This window comes from Arthrobotrys flagrans (genome assembly GCF_004000055.1).
Source record: "Arthrobotrys flagrans strain CBS H-5679 chromosome Unknown unitig_9, whole genome shotgun sequence".
In the NCBI taxonomy this organism is placed as follows: domain Eukaryota; kingdom Fungi; phylum Ascomycota; class Orbiliomycetes; order Orbiliales; family Orbiliaceae; genus Arthrobotrys; species Arthrobotrys flagrans.
Window position 1 is genome coordinate 878,504 of NW_027137551.1, and position 15,023 is coordinate 893,526.

The 15,023-nt window shown below is 44.5% G+C and overlaps 6 protein-coding genes across 6 annotated transcripts; 5 read left to right on the forward strand and 1 right to left on the reverse strand.

Moving 5' to 3' along the window:
* Nucleotides 1-1,150: 1,150 nt before the first annotated feature.
* DFL_005627 (uncharacterized protein) lies at nt 1,151-1,751 on the forward strand (the record flags this gene model as incomplete). Its single annotated transcript, XM_067634914.1, has 3 exons — nt 1,151-1,216; nt 1,359-1,652; nt 1,722-1,751. The coding sequence occupies 3 exons, from the start codon at nt 1,151-1,153 to the stop codon at nt 1,749-1,751; spliced, it is 390 nt and encodes a 129-aa protein (XP_067489397.1).
* Nucleotides 1,752-4,519: 2,768 nt separating this feature from the next.
* DFL_005628 (uncharacterized protein) lies at nt 4,520-7,019 on the reverse strand (the record flags this gene model as incomplete). Its single annotated transcript, XM_067634915.1, has 5 exons — nt 4,520-5,473; nt 5,530-5,696; nt 5,759-6,218; nt 6,374-6,728; nt 6,898-7,019. The coding sequence occupies 5 exons, from the start codon at nt 7,017-7,019 to the stop codon at nt 4,520-4,522; spliced, it is 2,058 nt and encodes a 685-aa protein (XP_067489398.1).
* Nucleotides 7,020-7,500: 481 nt separating this feature from the next.
* DFL_005629 (uncharacterized protein) lies at nt 7,501-8,088 on the forward strand (the record flags this gene model as incomplete). Its single annotated transcript, XM_067634916.1, has 4 exons — nt 7,501-7,532; nt 7,625-7,815; nt 7,878-7,958; nt 8,027-8,088. The coding sequence occupies 4 exons, from the start codon at nt 7,501-7,503 to the stop codon at nt 8,086-8,088; spliced, it is 366 nt and encodes a 121-aa protein (XP_067489399.1).
* Nucleotides 8,089-8,128: 40 nt separating this feature from the next.
* On the forward strand, nt 8,129-9,302 carry DFL_005630 (uncharacterized protein; the record flags this gene model as incomplete). Its single annotated transcript, XM_067634918.1, has 3 exons — nt 8,129-8,199; nt 8,263-8,329; nt 8,403-9,302. The coding sequence occupies 3 exons, from the start codon at nt 8,129-8,131 to the stop codon at nt 9,300-9,302; spliced, it is 1,038 nt and encodes a 345-aa protein (XP_067489400.1).
* Nucleotides 9,303-10,699: 1,397 nt separating this feature from the next.
* Nucleotides 10,700-10,966, forward strand: DFL_005631 (uncharacterized protein; the record flags this gene model as incomplete). Its single annotated transcript, XM_067634919.1, has 1 exon — nt 10,700-10,966. The coding sequence occupies one exon, from the start codon at nt 10,700-10,702 to the stop codon at nt 10,964-10,966; it is 267 nt and encodes an 88-aa protein (XP_067489401.1).
* Nucleotides 10,967-13,698: 2,732 nt separating this feature from the next.
* DFL_005632 (uncharacterized protein) lies at nt 13,699-14,910 on the forward strand (the record flags this gene model as incomplete). The annotated part of the gene is made up of 4 exons (XM_067634920.1): nt 13,699-13,721; nt 13,870-13,998; nt 14,072-14,456; nt 14,530-14,910. The coding sequence occupies 4 exons, from the start codon at nt 13,699-13,701 to the stop codon at nt 14,908-14,910; spliced, it is 918 nt and encodes a 305-aa protein (XP_067489402.1).
* Nucleotides 14,911-15,023: the final 113 nt, after the last annotated feature.

Consider the following 15,023-nt stretch of genomic DNA (forward strand, 5'->3'; position numbering starts at 1 on the left):
ACCTACTCCTGGTCCCGCGATATCACCATTAACTGGCCCCCACAAGGCGCTGCATATTTCAGGTAGGCAAACAGCAAGACTACTCGGGTTTGTGAGGATTCCTTGTCCATAACCGCTATAAACTAAAGTCTTCAATTTTAAAATATAATCTTCAAAACTACTCCGCTCGCTCAGAGAAGTGCAATTGATAATACCAGAGTCCCCCATAAGTTATGACAAGCACAAGTTAAACTTAGAAGGCTAGAAGGCTCTGCCAGACTGAAGTACTGCTAACAGCCTCCCAGCATCGATATCCGAGTGAGTAATCCATCGATAAATATATCACATCCTCTGAAGCTGTACAGGTACGTGAACTGGAATAAGGCTTTGTATTTATATTAATCTATGGGCATATTAACAAAGGGACTGGGCCCACACTTCTAAAAGTACCAATGGTGTAATTGCGCTGGGGAAGCTGAGAATAATATATATTTATTCCTATCTGAGCCTCGTTTGCTCTTCATTTCTCGCTTCTGGTTGCAGATATTTGTGACCTTGGCTGCATGCATGCAATAGCACCCCTCAAAGGAGAATTGAATAAAGACATTTTGTCATAAGCTTTCAATCGGAGGTTGAGAGGCAAATGCATAAAAGTAGGGCGGGCCCCGAGGCTTTGTCTCTGCCGTTGCAGCGCAAATGTGGCTGGCTGACCTTGGAAAGGTTTATGATAAAACCACAAAAGATGCGCGCCAGCGGCACATACCGTCGATTTAATTGGGCCAGGAAGGTGTGACGAGATATTGTCAAAGATGAGGCGTGTATGTACATGTACTCACTTGTATCGATCATAATTTGATAGCCTCGAGCTCGAGAACAATAATCTGATATAAAAAACCCAAGTTGTGTCGCCAAAAACAGGCTGAGTAAAGACGAGGTTCTTGCTTAAGTGCTTCAATAATCTTAAAATTCAGAGTTTAAAAATTTCTCCAGTCTGCAAAGTTCAACGAAAATTTTTAAGATCTATATGTTAGTTAACTACCTGGGTAATTTCCTAGCAAAAATCTGAGAAGAAAAACAAGATTCAGGTGCAGATATCTGATACGAATCGGTACCATAGCCGTGCAGCGGTCTTCCAAATTGGGAAATACAGCATTTTCAACACATAATTACGATGCTAAAAGTAGTTTGGATCGCCTTAACGGCGATAACGCTGTTGGCTTCTAATTTGGCACAATCTGTAAGTTCAATATAGCTTAGCATTTAATAGTCCTCCGATCTTTGAAATCAAACTCTGCTGCATTACACAATGTACCAATTGTCAAGGAACGATGGCTATATTTTCCATATTCGAGCATGGCTAATGGGAGAACTCTTTACAGACATTCATAACAGTATTCACCACCTCTGGCATTGAAAATCGAAATGTCAAAATCAAGGTTTTAGCGATTAAGACTTCGACTGGTGTAATAAGAATCGTTCGAAAGCAAGAAACTGGAACCCAGTCGGCTTCAGAGATAATCTCCAAGCAGCCGGAATCTAAAGGGGGCGGAGGACGGACTAGTACAAGAATTTATACAGAACCTTCCCCTTCTCCTTCCAGATCTCCTCCTATCCCAACCTTCCTATTTCCCCTCCACCTCCACCTCCACCCAAGGGTGGTAAGACTCCCACAGGTAAAATGACCTCCAGTCCTGAATGTTAGAAATGCAGATACTAAAGCAAACTTCGACCGATGATTGTAGGTTTCCCAAAATGGGCATTTGTTGTTCTAGTCCCTATGCTACTATTTATGGCTGGAGCGGTTGGAACTGTGTAAGTTCCTCTCTATACGACCTCTAGATTTTCGAAATTTCACCAGTCTAACAATTATACATGATGATAAAAGTTGCATCAAGCGAAGAAAAAAACGAAAACAAGAACCGATTCCTGATCCTGCATTACCAATTGAATCACCACCTAAAATTCATACTGAGAAATTACCGGGGAATGTTTGAACGTTGACGTTGGAAAACAGAGCGTAATAGCCGCTGTGTGGCTTTATGTTCGTCATCTTTTGTGGTTCACTGGGACGTCTAACAACTAAACAGAAGGCATTTGATTGCGAAATTATCGTGGTTTTGTAAAAAACTACTTAACTTTATTCAATTCTATATACAGCGGGATTTACATTCGGAGTTCGCTATAGAATGGCACCAAGCCACATTATTCAGATCTAGGAGTTCTTCCATTGCAATATAAAGATTTTTGTGACTCTAAAATACTGATATACAAGTACTTAAGTAAATACAGACATATGCTATAAGGCCACGTGCACCCTCAAGACCTTTTCCATCGTGTTCTAGATACAGCATCCGAAAAGAAAAGTTCCGATTATTACTTGACATGCGGTCCCTACGACGCAGCCAAAGGGCCCGTCCGAAGTTAAAATGGCAATGATGTTTCATGGAATAAGTTTTTGGATACTCTGTAAAAACATCATTCTCATTCGATTTTGGACTGACGATCTTAGTCCTACGGGAAGCTTGTGTGCTTGAGAAATAGTCTTCCTCGTAACGACAACATGATGGTCTGACGGTACTATGGCATTCAAGTCTCCTGCACAAGTGTGCAAGAAAGTGTTCAAGAACTTACCTATATTTCGAGACATGAAGATGCTGTGGCCCTTTGGCTGTTTTCTCTGCATTAATTGAAACCTTCCCTATTCAGATATACAAATTATAGTTTTAAATTATAATAGGTCTTCATAGGTTAAATTCACAATTAATGAGCTCAATTCAGTCCAATTCGTTGGTCCAAACGCCCCTTGTTGTCATATATTCAGTTTGCGGCATATGAATTTTCGATATCTTCTTGTTTGTAAAATTATATAGCTAGCGGAGAAGTGTTAGTAGTTTAATCAATACGTAAGGGCTGATTTTATGTTTACCAGGGCAGTAAATCAATTCATAAAAACGGAGTCCCGGACTGCCGGTGTTATGACTGAAGTCAAACCTTCTACGAATACCATTTGGGACATTATAGTTACCCCTTATAGATACCCCTTATAGATACCCCTTATAGATACCCCTTATAGATACCCTTATAAATACCCCTTATAGATATTGATATAGAGCCACCTAATATGCTAGTTCGATGTTGACCGCGATATAAATAGTTAAATAGTTGAAAACATGAGGCTCAGCGAAGTCGATACGGATCCAGGCACCTAACCCGTCGCATGACGTCGGAGCATATTCGTTGTTCGACGGCAAAGAAGATTATATCAACGATTTATATTGTGTATACACGGCCATCCCTATGGTCTCCACCCACTTTTGCACTGTCTCTGGTGTATAGTAAAAGGAGATCTATGACATAAATATGTAGCAGATACTTCGGGAACAAAAGTCGATAGGTCATATGATATCACCCTTCTTGGAGAAGTACACCACCCTCATGGAAAAGCCACAGACCCCGATTAATTTCTGTAAATATATATGCTTCATAATAAAGGGGTTAGCGGGTGCCGATTCACAAGAGAAACGAGCATACATCATGTCGTATTTCTCTAGCTAGCTAAGTATCCGTGTTCGAAACTATCCAAGCCTTGTCATGAAACCATTGATTGTTAATCACCAATACATCACTTTGTGTGACCTTTGGTGGGATATTGCTAAGAGTTTCCTCGTCTTCATTCGACACTTGGGGCCTGGTGCCGGGGTATGTATTATATTATTGTAGTATAACTGATATCGATGCATTCTGCCAAACTCATAAATGAATCCGGGAGGGGCGTTTATACGAAGTATGAAGCTACCTAGGAAGCTCTGTTATAGAGCTGCGAAACATTCTTTGAGAAAATGAGCTCTAGGTTATGTTATATATTATAATATATCAGTATGCACGCTGCACACAGTCTGTCGGCTTAATACCGTAAATGTCTAGCTTTGCTAGATTCCCGTAGGAGCGTTGATCTTGAGCTATTGTATAGATGGGATTCAATATAAAATCACAACTGATACAGAAAATTGGTGATCTGGATATATATACTTTTTTCCTAAATTAAAAAATGAATGGGTGAAGTGTAAAGGATTAAGTTTAGGATTTCAGGAAGAAGGGGAGTGGGAGTTGTATAGGAGGCACGGATTTTCTGGGAGATCTAGGATGAATATAACAAATGGTTTCCAGAAGCCTTAAATTATCTTACTATACACGAAATGAGAAAGAGCGTCACCGTTCTAGAACATATAGGTAGAATCTAGGCCGAAGGGCTTGGTAGAAAAGTAGCTCTAGGCTCAATGCTAATATAACATGGTTCGTTAATTTTCTCACCAGGGGAGTTATCCCTAGGCGGATTAGGTAATATTATAGGTCTTAAGAACAATTCTAGCAAATGGGAGTAGAGCTCACCAACTGCCCGCAACATTTTAAAACAGGCTAGAGCACCATATGTCAAATGATGATGATTATGATGATGATTACGATGGCCAAAAAACGCACACAAGCAACATACCGAACGATTCACTCCTTTAACACCCCCAAAACACCTAACAATCAATCATTAAACAACCCTCTCCGCCAAAGATATCTTATTCAGACTTTCTGTTACTCCGGGTTGACGACTCTCTAGCCTCTCTTTCTCGTACATTTTCCATACCCCTTCCCATCCAACCTTAATCCTACTAGGCAATCCGTCCCATAAAGCTCCAACACCAGGTTCTCCTAACCGCCGCCTTTCCTCCCAAATACCCTTAATAATTTTGCCTAGCATGATCATTCCTCCGCCATCTTTCTCTGGGGTTTGTAAAGCTCTGCCGATGTATGGCATTAAAACTTCTCCCAGAATATCCTGATCAACCTCCACACCCTCACTCCATTCGACTAGCGGCGAGCAGATAGTATCCGGATCCGCCCCTTCACTCTGCCGTAACGCCTCACTACTCGCCAATTTCCCGCTATGACCTGCAGGAATATAATCCGCTCCAAACCACGGACCCCACAGTCCCTGCTGATGTAAAGCCATAGTTCTCAGAAGCTGTAAATCTCCAAGATAATACGCTCCCCGACGAACCATGCAGAATATCGCCATCCATAATGCATTCGTACCGTCTACATCGTCGTCCGGTAGCCATGCGGCGCCGGTAGCGTACTCTTCTGCTGCAGTTCGTAAATCTCGCATATTACCTGTCGAAGGTCCTTTCTTTCCAGTTCTGCTGTCCAGTTGGACTCTGTTCCAGTGGAGACCGAGCTGCATGTATGCCATCCCTCTGAATATGTGACCCATTGCACGTGGGTAGCCCCAATGGGGGACGTAGAGGTCCCAATATCGTTCCATTGTTTCTTGATTTGTTGGCGGTTCGACTTCTGGTAAAGGTGAGGAGTCGCAAGAGGAGACTATGTAGTCACCGAGGTTTTTGATTTCTTCGATGATGGGGAGAGATGGTGGGTCTGTGTGGTTGTAAAGTTTGATAAGGGCTTCTCCGAGGCGGATTTTCAAGCCCCGAAGGAATGTTTTCTAAAATCCACGATGTAAGTACGGCTTTGGTATTTCAGCAGGAGGCGGGTGACTACCTCAAGTGTGCGACCGCGAATGTGGCCGGGTACATTGGCAAAAACACGACGAGCTTCTTCCGTTAAATCTACTGCACGACGGAAGTCTTCAACCGCCGGAGTGGTGCCATTAGGCAGGCGGGGTTCGAGGAATCCGTCCTTGATGATACCGTTCATGAATGCAGCACCTATATCCTCATTCAGTATTAACATACGACCTTCTCTCTAAAGTGAAGTAGTGTAGACGTACGTATACTGAGTTGCAATGCAGGCCGTATAACGTCCCAGCTCGCTCCCTTGTCCAGTCTATTTTTGTACTCTGCTATTGTCTGAATAGGATTGAAGTGATCACCGACAGCATTTCTTTGCTGCTGCTCCAGCATATAGCACAACTGTAACTTTTCGAGGTCTCCTTCACCAAAGTATACAACTTTGAAATCTTCCATAGCAACAGACGTCAAATCCGCCAACGTTTGAAGTGGTCCAGAGATACCAAACGCACCAGGCGGGGCATTAGCGGCAGCAGGTAGGTTATGTTTCTGGAACTGTGATAGTTGGCGTAAAGCATCTGTGTATTGGATATCGGCCGTCCAAAGCCTTCTGGCGGCACTACCAAGAGGTGGCCATTGGCCTGGTTGCTCCCCCCTGGATATCCGTCGGTCGATTTCGCGGGCGATTAGTTTTGCTGGAGCATCATTTACCGACATGATCTTGAAATGACGTTAGCATGTTTTCCGTTTTCTTTATTTTCCATGTTGTGAGGTTTCGTAGGGATGTTATGTCATATCTCGTCCCAGAAGCTCCCGTGAGGTCATAGATCTCCACGTGCGCCCACAGTACAATCGGAGAGCGACTGAATACCCACCGAATCATCCCCTCCTCTCCTCTTGAGCTCACTCCTTTCTTCAATCCTTCTCTCCACTGCCGCAATCATCCGTCCCAAATCCGCCTTGACAGCTGGATCGGCTTCATTGTTCCTTCCCTCCCAATAGGCATCGATAGCCTCGTCAAGTCGGTCGAGAACTTCGAGGACATTGCCTCGGCGTCGGTAGGCTTTGCTCCATTTCGGATCACATTGGACAGCCCTGTCAGCGTCAGATAGGGCCTGTTCGAGCTGTCCTAGTTGGAGATAGGTTGCAGAACGGTTTGAATAGAGTGCGGCAGAACGAGGACTTAATGCGAGGGCCTGCGAGTATGCTGCAAGGGCGGCTTGGAAGTCCCTGGTGTAAGTGATAATGGCGATAACGATGATGATTAGCTATCCTGTCAACATAGGCACTAACTAACTAACAAGTAGATAATGTACCCTCAAATCGATCAATCGATGGATTGAAAAGAAGGAGGAGCACATGGCGAGAAAGAAGTAATTTGGTGGTGGGGGCTCCATACTGTTTGCCAAAGTGGATATTGCCCTGAGACTTGAGCGCGTCGCTGCGTGCGTTGTTGTCGGTAGGAGGAGGATTCTGGCTGGCAGTGGTTCCTCGATATGCCGCAGACGTCTGAAACATCATTCGGGGAAGAGCCGGCGATGGCTAAGCTTCCGTTCCGGCAGAAATCGAATGGAGATGGAATTATTTAAGATTAAAAGATGGGAATTCGAGGTTCGGTAGGGCTGTACAGGGCTGGCCTATCCGCGGCGGTGGCGTGCTGCTAATTACTTACCTACTTCCCCAATGTAAGTACGGTATGTAAGAGACTCCGGGCCAGCCGACAAATGCGCGGGACTGTTTGTAATCACTCGTATGCACAGGCCACCTCTGCGCCTCGCCCGATCGGGATATTAACAAGCTCCGACAGCTGTTTGCCTACATTTGAGCCATGGTCTTTATGATGTTGGATTTTAACTGGGCAACGAGCGGTACGGTTGTATGATATCAGTCGGTACCTTAGATTGGTACAGAGGGATGGAATTCCGGATACATCGATATATCGACATATCACGGTACATATTGGCCAGTTGCGGTCTTATGTCGTATCGAATCAATGGTTGCAATGCATGATATCACATATCAATTACAGACTCGGTGTGTCCGCTTTGATACCAATAGTTCCATTCAATATACGTGTGCATTCTTCGAGCTCCACTACGCCGATATGATCAACCTTTAAATCTCAGGAGACGAAATTACTTGATCGAGTTAAATCAAGTTACTCGGGTTCAAATTAAGGTTATTACCAGGTTCTCCACTTTCCCAATACGCCCTAGCTGGAGAGTAGAGGCTTTTACTAAGAACTCCGGCCGACCCGTCCTACGATTACGAGTGCCAATCCAAGCATTAGTCGTTTTCGTCGGCTCGCGGAGAGACGGTATTTCAAACGTATTGCATCAACAGATGGCGATAATCAAACTAACTAGTGCGTGCTATCAGCGTTAACGTCATTCTGTTTTCTTTCTTGTGGGTCAATTGGTGGAGAACTTCAAACGGATTCGGTGAGGTTAAGCTTCGACAGTAAGCTATAAAGGCTGGACGTTTCTCCCCGGAAGTTCTCTACAAATATCTAACAAACCTCAACTCAGTTCGATCTGAAACCGCTTTAGATATTACCATACATTCCACAGTCTTTCTTTCGACGATCTAATTCACGTTAGAATTCAATATATCAATCTACTTTTTTCACAATGAAGGAACTTCAAGTTAAGAACAACGCCGATGGCAAGGTTTTCGGCCAGCTTGTCGAGGTCCCAAAGCCGTAAGTCTTTATGTCCAAAATTCAAGATATAAAATACGTAATATTAATACAAAACGATTATAGAACCCCTGGGCCAAATAACATCCTTATCAAAGTCGCCGTTACTGGCACAAATCCCAAAGACTGGAAGGTCAAATACCATTTCTTTCTCTTTACTTTATAGACAATATACCAATCTTGAACTAACATTAAATCGTGTATAGTACATCACTGCCGAGAAAGGCTTTAACTCCGGAGACGACATTGCTGGCACAGTCGATGCTGTCGGTGACAATGTAGCTTCGTTTCGACCGGGCGATCGTGTCGCCGCCTTCCACGTCATGTTGACTGAAAATGGATCTTTTGCCGAATATGCAATTGCCCCTGCCACTACTACTTTCCACATCCCGTCTTCCCTTTCCTTCGAGGATGCTGCTACTATCCCACTTGTAGCTTACACTGCTGCTATTGCATTGTATCAGGAACTCCGCCTTCCAGCTCCATGGTCCAGACCTAGTGGCGAATCTATCCCATTTGTGGTCTACGCTGGTAGTACCTCCGTTGGCCTTACTGCCCTCAAACTCGCCCGTCTGAGCGGTCTCTCTCCCCTCATCACCATTGCTGGAGGTAGCAAGGACGTCATCGAGAAGGATAATCTTGCCGACGTTATCATTGACTATAGAAACAACCCTAACATTGCCGAAGATATCAAGAAGGCTCTTAACGGAAAGGAATTACTCCATGCATTCGATGCATTCTCCGAACATCCTTCCGCAGAACCACTCGCCGCCAACCTTTCACCAAAGGGCAAGCTCGTTGGTATCCTTCAATACAAGCAGGAACTTCCCAATGGCCATAAATTAAAGTTCGCATATGTTGGCAGCGGTCACAAGGTTTATCCACCCCTCAACACTGAGGAGGAATCCAAGGCGGATCAGGATTTCGTTCAAGTTTTCTCCAGCTATTTGGAGAAAGTGTTGAAGGAAGGGAGGTTCAAGACTCATCCTGTTGAAGTCTTGGTTGGCGGATTGAATGGTATTCCTGAGGGGTTGAATAAATTGAAGGAGCAGAAAGTCAAGGCTAGAAAATTGGTAGCTAGGATTGCAGAGACCCAGGGATTGTAATTGCTGAGGTCTTCCAATGAAGTTTTAGCCAGGGCTAGTCGGTAGATTCGAGCCAGAAGAATTGAATAAATGTTTTTACCCTCACAATAAAGCCTCCTGGTGAGCTCTATTTCGTTTTGTGATTTTATATTTTGAAATTTAATTCACTTCTCCAATTTCTGCTTGGGAAAAAGAAAAGAAAAAGAAAAGAAGATGTGCTACGTCTACGATCAACGAGATCAGCCCATTGTGAGAAATCACAGCATATATACAAGTACAATAAAATAAAGAGCTACGGGAAGTAGGTTATAATAAATCAACCGCTACCGAACGATCTGTATGTTCCATATGTCACGTATGCAATTTATTCATTCAGCAGCCCATCTACTAGCTACCGGCCTCGACATCATCTCGTAACCAAAATGGCATCCCTTTCCGAACATCGGCGTGTAAAGGTAGACCCCAGGTGCTCACTAGAGACGCTCCAGGACGAAATCAATTCCGAGCTAACCCCCTCCTTGCCTGTCGCCAGTTCAAAATACTTTCCTATCAAATCTCAGATGCCCTGTATTATCCAAACAATTCCATGGGGGCGATCAATTTGTCAAAACCATGCAGGCAATTATGTAGTGGTATAGGTAAGCTCGGGGATGCATAATATTCTCGCCGAATCGTCGTGCGCGACCATTCTACGACCTTTTCCTAATCATATTCTGGTCCCGCGCTAGGGTGATACATGTCACATCATGTTTTCCATGGGTAGCTGAAGTCGCCACTAACCGTGGCAAGTCCCAACACCGCTAGGAGATATTAAGCACTGGTGATTGTATAGAAACGGCGATGAAAGCTACTGATATCACTAGAGACCAACTGTGGGTAGGTTATCTTCACTTGTCTATTGCCAAGCATCAATGAATTCTTGACTAATATAATATAATACGATATGGACGAAATCTAGATACGATTTTCGCTCCCAGGCGATCTTACGCAGACGAGAAATATTCTCTCATTTCATGAAAACTACATCGATACAATCGAAAAGGCCATATCAAACCTTCATACACAAAGTGGTACCGCATTGGCCCCAAGTGAGAGAGAAATGGCAGAGACACAAAGCCATACTGCATCACTACCAAATGATAAAGAAGAAGCAGATACACACAATCACAATAAATCCTCGTCAAATGAAAAAGAAACGGAGAAAACACAAAGCAATACCGCATCACCACCAAATGGGAAAAAAAAAGCTGTAGGGACACAAAGCGGTCTTGCCTCATCTCTAAATGACAAAATAGCGGGGAAGACACAGAACGATAATACATCACCACCAAACCCACAAGCTCCAGCTCCCACACTTCCGGGCGAACAAAGTTCATTACCCTCGCTTAATCCCCAGACCATAAGCTCCTCAGTGCAAAATGAAGAACCAGTTTGATGTTGAGAAGAACTTCGAAGGCAATGGCATCGGAGAACACAACGGCGAAGAACACCACGGCGGGAAAAACAACAGCGAGGAAAATAATAGTAGGGAAGACAACAGCGGAGATAATAGCAGTGAAGATAGCGGCAGTAAATACATCGGTGATGAAGAAGTCTGGGGACGCCTCCACGAAAAACGAGATTTCAGTCAAGGCGAACCTACCCCGGCCGCAGACGTCGCGATTCCCTCCCAGAAACGTCGATAATACCGGACGCCTACTATGTAGAGAGATTTATAGATGGTATTGCGCCGCATAGATTAAGATGGAGAAGAAATACGTACTAAGTACAGTGAAATCAGGAACTAGTACATGTGTAAGTGTATTATCGGCACAAGCTGGTCCAGATAACCTGTAGACTAGATATATATATATTTTCCTTGATCGATCTACGTGTTGTCAATGTGTTAGTTTTAGGTTGCACGAGAACCATGATGCGGCAGCTGCTGACGTTCCACAGATGCCGATATCTCGACCCAACATTTAAATATTATCATCCTTACAAAACGTTTGTTTGCGGTTGATTGAACAGATCAGTGGCTTGAAGGCCCGATACTAGCGAAATTCAAACATGCATACGGGGGATTTGCTCAGGAATTATCAATTTCGAAGCCGATGGTAGAGTACTCCCGTATCAAAAGTCCGATTGATGAGGGTCTACATAATTCCTGATAAGTATATATCTCGCTGTATACGAATGATACAAGCTTAGTCACTAGCTAGTAAGGATTAGTTCGTTTCCAATAGATTTGATATTCGGAAGACTTCAGCCGTATTATCGCATCGCCAGGTATATATCTTGGCTAATGTGTCTGCCGATAATACGGAGTATATATTGGCCATATTAAGGTGGTATAGCCAGTGCACATGGTGTATTCCATGCATTTCCGCCTTGCGGGCTTGCAAATTCAATGCCATCTTGAAGATTATAGTCGCCGCTCATAAAATGCCAGTCTACGGAGGTCTAAAATTAGATACACATGTTCAATTACATGTTTACTAACACATGTGGTTTCCTAACTGGGTTACCTATATTAATATAGGATATATATTCTGCCTATACGTGACACGGCAGGTTCACTATAATAAGTATTAAGGAATAACCTTGTAATCCCTAGGAATTAGGTCAGCTGGATAACTCGAAAACTTGCCAGCACTTTCTGATTCCTCTTAAGAGAAAAAATATAGTGTTCTTCTGAATCCTGATTCAATGCACATCGATCCGGGGAGTCTCGTCTTTAAACTTATAAAGGTTTCAGATTATTCGGAATGATTTCGGAACGTGCCTGTAGACCGCCACAATCGAGCTCCGAACTTCTTGGCCTCGCAACCTACCTCCGTGACCTGGATAAGGGTGAATTAGGCAGAATGCCTACGCGATGGGTAAAAGAGATGACCCCCAGCTTTTAGACATTTTCACAACTAAGTTTTGTTGTCACCCTGTTTGACTTGGAGGAAAGAAGCTAGAAGATGCCACGGCATTGGAGATCAATAGCTAAAATATTGGATTTTGCCTCAACACAATGCCGGAGTGTTTCGCATATTTCATGGTCACGCTTTCGGCCTCGAGCCTCGCGTTATATGGCCTTCGGTCGAGCTCTCCCGGTTCTTTGGATAGGGATTCTCTTTTAGCATGCGGCAAAATTCGTTCCGGCAGCCCGCTAAATAATCCGGAAAAATTGTTCAAGTTCGTGGGGACATTCTCCACCAAACACGTTGGCTAAGGGCCCAAGGCCAGCCTTGGGAGAATTGGGGTTCCCTATTCTTGCCAGGGCAGGGCCTTTAGGTCCAAGTTCGGCATAGTACCGGCTTCTGTAGGGAAGAAAAAAAGCTTCATTCGTGTGAAATATGTCAGCTGAGCTGCTTGTTATGGAATTCCGAACTCTCATTGATCGGACGACTATGACGGCTAAGGGACAACATAGGTAGCTATAGTTTGTCTCGACAAGCTTGCTGTTTAGTGTGAGCACGAGATTAAGAGTCGCTAAAGGATGTTAGCCGTCAAGACCATGTTCGTGGTTAACTAGCCTGCGCAAAGATCGTATTTTGGCAAGCCAAAAAGGTGGGGGAATTCAGGCTAAATATGGGTAATTGCGGACGTTGACGCAGCTGCGCCGTTGCATCACTCCCGCCTCCAATTGACAATCGAATACGTTTCGTTTGGTTCTCCATCCCCACTTTTTTTGCTTCGGTGTCTCTGATCGTTACAGGCTATTGCACTGGTCGGTAACTAGCAGAGTGTATCTTGATATCAGCTAGCATCGGGAGCAATGGCGGCTGCAGGTGTCAAGCAAGAAGCAAGAGGTACAGCAGGAAGCCGTAGGAACCCTGGGAGAAACCAGTCGGAGACATTCATATGCATTTGATTCATTCGAGAGCTTGATAAGCAATCTATCGGGATATATCCACAATCACGGACGGCGATGGATGACAATGCAATGACAATGCCAGTACAGTGCTCGATATCAATGAGCAGCTATAGCGTGCTAACCATGGGCCCCGTTGTAAGAAATAGCGTTAGTTAATGCCGAAGACCATGACCAGAGGAGAAAGATTTTTGCGGTTGAATCTAAATTAAAATCAATTAAATTACCCTAAGCATAGCACGCGAATTAGCCATCCGCTATGCCGCCGCTCGTCAGGACGGTTGCAATTGCTTTTGCTTGAGACTTAAAAGGCCTAGCCAATAATACCTTAGTCCAGGATAAAGGTAATGGTCTTGCGGTGGTTGGCTTTTGCTTTGCTTTGTTGGTAGCCATTCTGCATGGATATATAAAGCTCTCAAGATGCTACTTTTCCCAGCCCGATTAAACTTCAGAGCTCCTCGATCTTTCAAACTCCCAACGACTCGTTTACTACTCCAAACCACCGTTCGTATTCATATTCAACCTCGGATTGTAGATATCAATAGACCTCGATTCTATACCATTGCTGCTAAAATGTCTGACGGACAGTGGACTTCGTATGTCACTTTCTCTAATATACCCATACTACTTTTTATATATCACCGTTGTCGTCGTATAGTCTCGATGAGATGTTGCGGATGGCTCTGTTTTCTCTCTCTCTTTCACTTAAATGGGTTTGCGACGCTAACAAATTCTGTGCGCTAGTGTATCCTACACCCTCAACACCGGTGACAAGATCCCAGCCATCGGTTTGGGAACTTGGCAATCCAAGCCAGGTGAGGTCCGAAATGCTGTCGCCGCCGCCTTGAGGGCCGGTTACAGACATATCGATACGTATGTTCTGCCTCCAATATGCAATGCATATACGATTTCGTGGGCATATAGCGCTAATTACGTCTCATTCCAGCGCCCTCGCATACGGCAACGAGCGAGAAGTCGGTTTGGGAATTAAGGACTCTGGCGTTCCACGTGAGGAGATCTGGATCACCACCAAGCTCGATAACACATGGCACAAGCACGTTAAGGAGGGTCTCGCCTCCAGCTTGAACAGCTTGGGTGTCGACTATATCGACCTCTACCTTATGCACTGGCCATGTTCCACCGCCCCATCCGAGGAGGGCAACCCAGCTTCTCCTCCCGCCAACCCCCCTGTTGCCTACACCGATATCGACTACCTTGATGCCTGGAGAGAGTTGGAGGAGCTTCCAAAGTCCCAGGTTAGGAACATCGGTGTCTCCAACTTCGACATCACACAGCTCAACAGGCTGCTAAGGAACGCCAAGACCGTCCCAGTATGTTTACCAAAATCACCATTTAAAAAAATCTGTGAAAAGTAAAATTACTCACAAATATATCTTCATATAGGCTGTTAACCAGATCGAACTCCACCCAAATAACCCAACTCACAGCCTCACCAAGTTCTGCGCTGATAAGGGTATCCACGTCACCGGATACTCCATCCTCGGCTCCACCAACTCCCCTCTCGTCAAGGACCAGACCCTCGCTGGCATCGCCCAGAAGCACGGCAGGTCCATCCAGCAGGTTCTCCTCGCCTGGGGTCTCCAGCACGGATACTCCGTCATCCCCAAGTCTGTCACCGAATCTCGCATTGTCTCCAACTTCCAGGTTGACGGCCTCGTCCTCACTGAGGACGACTTGAAGGCCCTTGATACCCTCAAGGACCGCTTCAAGGTTTGCGGTGACGACTGGCTCCCACACAAGATCTTCCTCGACCGCCCAGAGTAGAAGATTAAATTCCTATTTAATGAATTTCCTTTATTTTTTTTATATATAATTTTTTTTACTTTTACCCTAATTTCCTTAACTGTTTTGATGCTGGCGGTTGAACGATTAGCGAA